Genomic DNA, 3,547 nt, shown 5'->3' with positions numbered 1-3,547 from the left:
TTCTCCCTCTGCCTGTCTCTGCCTCTCTCTCTCTGTGTCTTTAATGAATAAATAAATAAAAATCTTTTTAAAACAAGAATATCTGCCATTTGCAGAAAGTGCTGTGTTGAAATCTCCCAGTATTAGTGTATTATTATCTAAGTATGTCTTTACTTTGGTTATTAATTGATTGGGATACTTGGCAGCTCCCACATTAGGGACATAAATATTCATGATTGTTAGGCCCTCCTGTTGGATAGACCCTTTAAGTATGATAAAGTGTCCCTCTTCATCTCTTACTACAGTCTTTGGGATAAACTTTAATTTATCTGATATGAGGATTGCTACCGCAGGTTTCTTTTGAGGTCCATTTGAATGGTAAATGGATGTCCACCCCTTCCTTTTCAGGCTGTAGGTGTCCTTAGGTCTAAAATGAGTCTCTTGGCAGTACATTGAGCTCCATAGAGATAGCACCAGGGCAAGTGAGAGCGAGACGGGCACTTGGCAACTCTGTGCCTCGCTGAGGAAAATAATTAAACATGGGCAAAGGAGATCCTAAGAAGCAGAGAGGCAAAATGTCATCATATGCATTCTTTATGCAAAGTTGCCAAGAGGAGCACAAGAAGAAGCACCCAGATGCTTCAGTCTACTTCTCAGAGTTTTCTAAGAAGTGCTCAGAAAGGTGGAAGATCATGTCTGCTAAAGAGAAAGGAAAATCTGAAGACATGGCTAAGGCTGACAAGGCCCGTTATGAAAGAGAAATAATGACATGATACTCTACATAGAAAACCCAAAAGACTCCACCCCAAGATTGCTAGAACTCATACAGCAATTTGGCAGTGTGGCTGGATACAAAATCAATTCCCAGAAGTCAGGGGCATTTCTAGACACTAACAATGAGACGGAAGAAAGAGAAATTAAGGAGTCAATCCCATTTACATTTGCACCCAAAAGCATAAGATACCTAGGAATAAACCAAACCAAAGAGGTCAAGGATCTATACCCTAAAAGCTACAGAACACTTCTGAAAGAAATTGAGGAAGACACAAAGAGATGGAAAAATATTCCATGCTCATGGATTGGCAGAATTAATATTGTGAAAATGTCAATGTTACACAGGGCAATTTACACGTTTAATGCAATCCCAATCAAAACACCATGGACTTTTTTCAGAGAGTTAGAACAAATTATTTTAATATTTGTGTGGAATCAGAAAAGACCCCGAATAGCCAGGGGAATTTTAAAAAAGAAAACCATAGCTGGGGGCATCACAATGCCAGATTTCAGGTTGTACTAGAAAGCTGTGGTCATCAAGACAGCGTGGTACTGGCAGAAAAACAGACACATAGATCAATGGAACAGAAGAGAAAATCCAGATATGGACCCTGAACTTTATGGTCAACTAATATTCGATAAAGGAGGAAAGACTATCCATTGGAAGAAAGACAGTCTCTTCAATAAATGGTGCTGGGGAAATTGGACATCCACATGCAGAAGAATGAAACTAGACCACTGTCTTGCACCATACACAAAGATAAACTCAAAATGGATGAAAGATCTAAATGTGAGACAAGATTCCATCAAAATCCTAGAGGACAACACAGGCAACACCCTTTTTGAACTTGAACTCGGCCACAGTATCTTCTTGCAAGATACATTCACGAAGGCAAAAGAAACAAAAGCAAAAATGAACTATTGGGACTTCATCAAGATAAGAAGCTTTTGCACAGCAAAGGATACAGTCAACAAAACTAAAAGACAACCTACAGAATGGGAGAAGATATTTGCAAATGACGTATCAGATAAAGGGCTAGTTTCCAAGATCTATAAAGAACTTATTAAACTCAACACCAAAGAAACAAACAATCCAGTCATGAAATGGGCAAAAGATATAAACAGAAATCTCACAGAGTAAGACATAGACATGGCCAACATGCACATGAGAAAATGCTCTACATCACTTGCCATCAGGGAAATACAAATCAAAACCATAGTGAGATACCACCTCACACCAGTGAGAATGGGGAAAATTAACAAGGCAGAAAACCACAAATGTTGGAGAGGATGCCGAGAAAAGGGAACCCTCCTGCACTGTTGGTGGGAATGTGAAATGGTGCAGCCACTCTGGAAAACTGTGTGGAGGTTCCTCAGAGTTAAAAATAAATCTGTCCTACAACCCAGCATTTGCACTGCTGGGGATTTACCCCAAAGATGCAGATGCAATGAAACGCCGGGACACCCGCACCCGGATGTTTCTAGCAGCAATATCCACAATAGCCAAACTGTGGAAGGAGCCTCGGTGTCCATCGAAAGATGAATGGATAAAGAAGATGTGGTTTATGTATACAATGGAATATTACTCAGCCATTAGAAATGACAAATACCCACCATTTGCTTCAATGTGGTTGGAACTGGAGGGTATTATGCTGAGTGAAATAAGTCAATCGGAGAAGGACAAACATTATATGGTCTCATTCATTTGGGGAATATAAATAATGGTGAAAGGGAATAAAGGGGAAAGGAGAAAAAATAAGTGGGAAATATCAGAAAGGGAGACAGCACAAGAAAGACTCCTAACTCTGGGAAATGAACTAGGGGTGGTGGAAGGGGAAGAGGGTGGGGGGTGGGGGTGACTGGGTGGCGGGCACTGAGGGGGAACTTGACGGGATGAGTACTGGGTGTTATTCTGTATGTTGGCAAATTGAACACCAATAAAAATACATTTATTATTAAATAAAAAGAAAGAGAAATGAAAACTTATATCCCCCCTAAAGGGGAAACAAAAAAGAAGTTCAAGGATCCCAATGCTCTCAAGAGGCCTCCCTCATTCTTTTTCTTGTTTTGTTCTGAGTATCGCCCAAAAATCAAAGGAGAGTATTCGGGCCTATCCATTGGTGATGTGGCAAAGAACCTGGGAGAGATGTGGAATAACACTCCTGCAGATGACAAGCAGCCTTATGAAAAGAAGGCTGCTAAGCTGAAGGAAAAGTATGAAAAGGATATTGCTGCATACCGAGCTAAAGGAAAGCCTGATATGGCAAAAAAGGGAGTTGTCAAGGCTGAAAAGAGCAAGAAAAAGAAGGAAGAGGAGGAAGCGGAGGAAGATGAGGATGAGGAGGAGGAAGAAGATGAAGAAGAAAATGATGATGATGAATAAGTTGTTTCTAGCGCAGTTTTTGTTCTTGTCTATAAAGCATTTAACCCCCCTGTACACAACTCACTTTTAAAGAAAAAAATTGAAATGTAAGGCTGTGTAAGATTTGTTTTTAAACTGCACAGTGTCTTTTTTTTTTTTTTTTTTTTGTATAGTAAACACACTACCGAATGCGTCTTTAGATATCCCTGTCATGGTGGTATTTTCAATAGCCACTAACCTTGCCTGGTACAGGATGGGGGTTGTAAATTGGCATGGAAATTTAAAGTCGGTTCTTGTTGGTGCACAGCACAAATTAGTTATATATGGAGATGGTAGTTTTTCATCTTCAGTTGTCTCTGATGCAGCTTCTATGAAATAACTGTTGTTCTGTTAACTGAATTCCACTCTGTAATTGAAAAAAAAAAAGTTGCA

General features: G+C 39.8%; 1 protein-coding gene across 1 annotated transcript; it reads left to right on the top strand.

Moving 5' to 3' along the window:
• The first annotated feature begins 477 nt into the window (after window positions 1-477).
• On the top strand, window positions 478-3,195 carry LOC112925668 (high mobility group protein B1-like). The gene is made up of 2 exons (XM_026006479.2): window positions 478-731; window positions 2,720-3,195. Exons 1-2 carry the CDS (start codon window positions 519-521, stop codon window positions 3,134-3,136), a joined length of 630 nt encoding a protein of 209 aa, XP_025862264.1. The 5' UTR covers window positions 478-518; the 3' UTR covers window positions 3,137-3,195.
• Window positions 3,196-3,547: the final 352 nt, after the last annotated feature.

This window comes from Vulpes vulpes, chromosome X (genome assembly GCF_048418805.1).
Source record: "Vulpes vulpes isolate BD-2025 chromosome X, VulVul3, whole genome shotgun sequence".
In the NCBI taxonomy this organism is placed as follows: Eukaryota; Metazoa; Chordata; class Mammalia; order Carnivora; family Canidae; genus Vulpes; species Vulpes vulpes.
The sequence above is the reverse complement of the archived record's forward strand: the minus strand, read 5'-3'. Positions and strand labels throughout refer to the sequence as shown.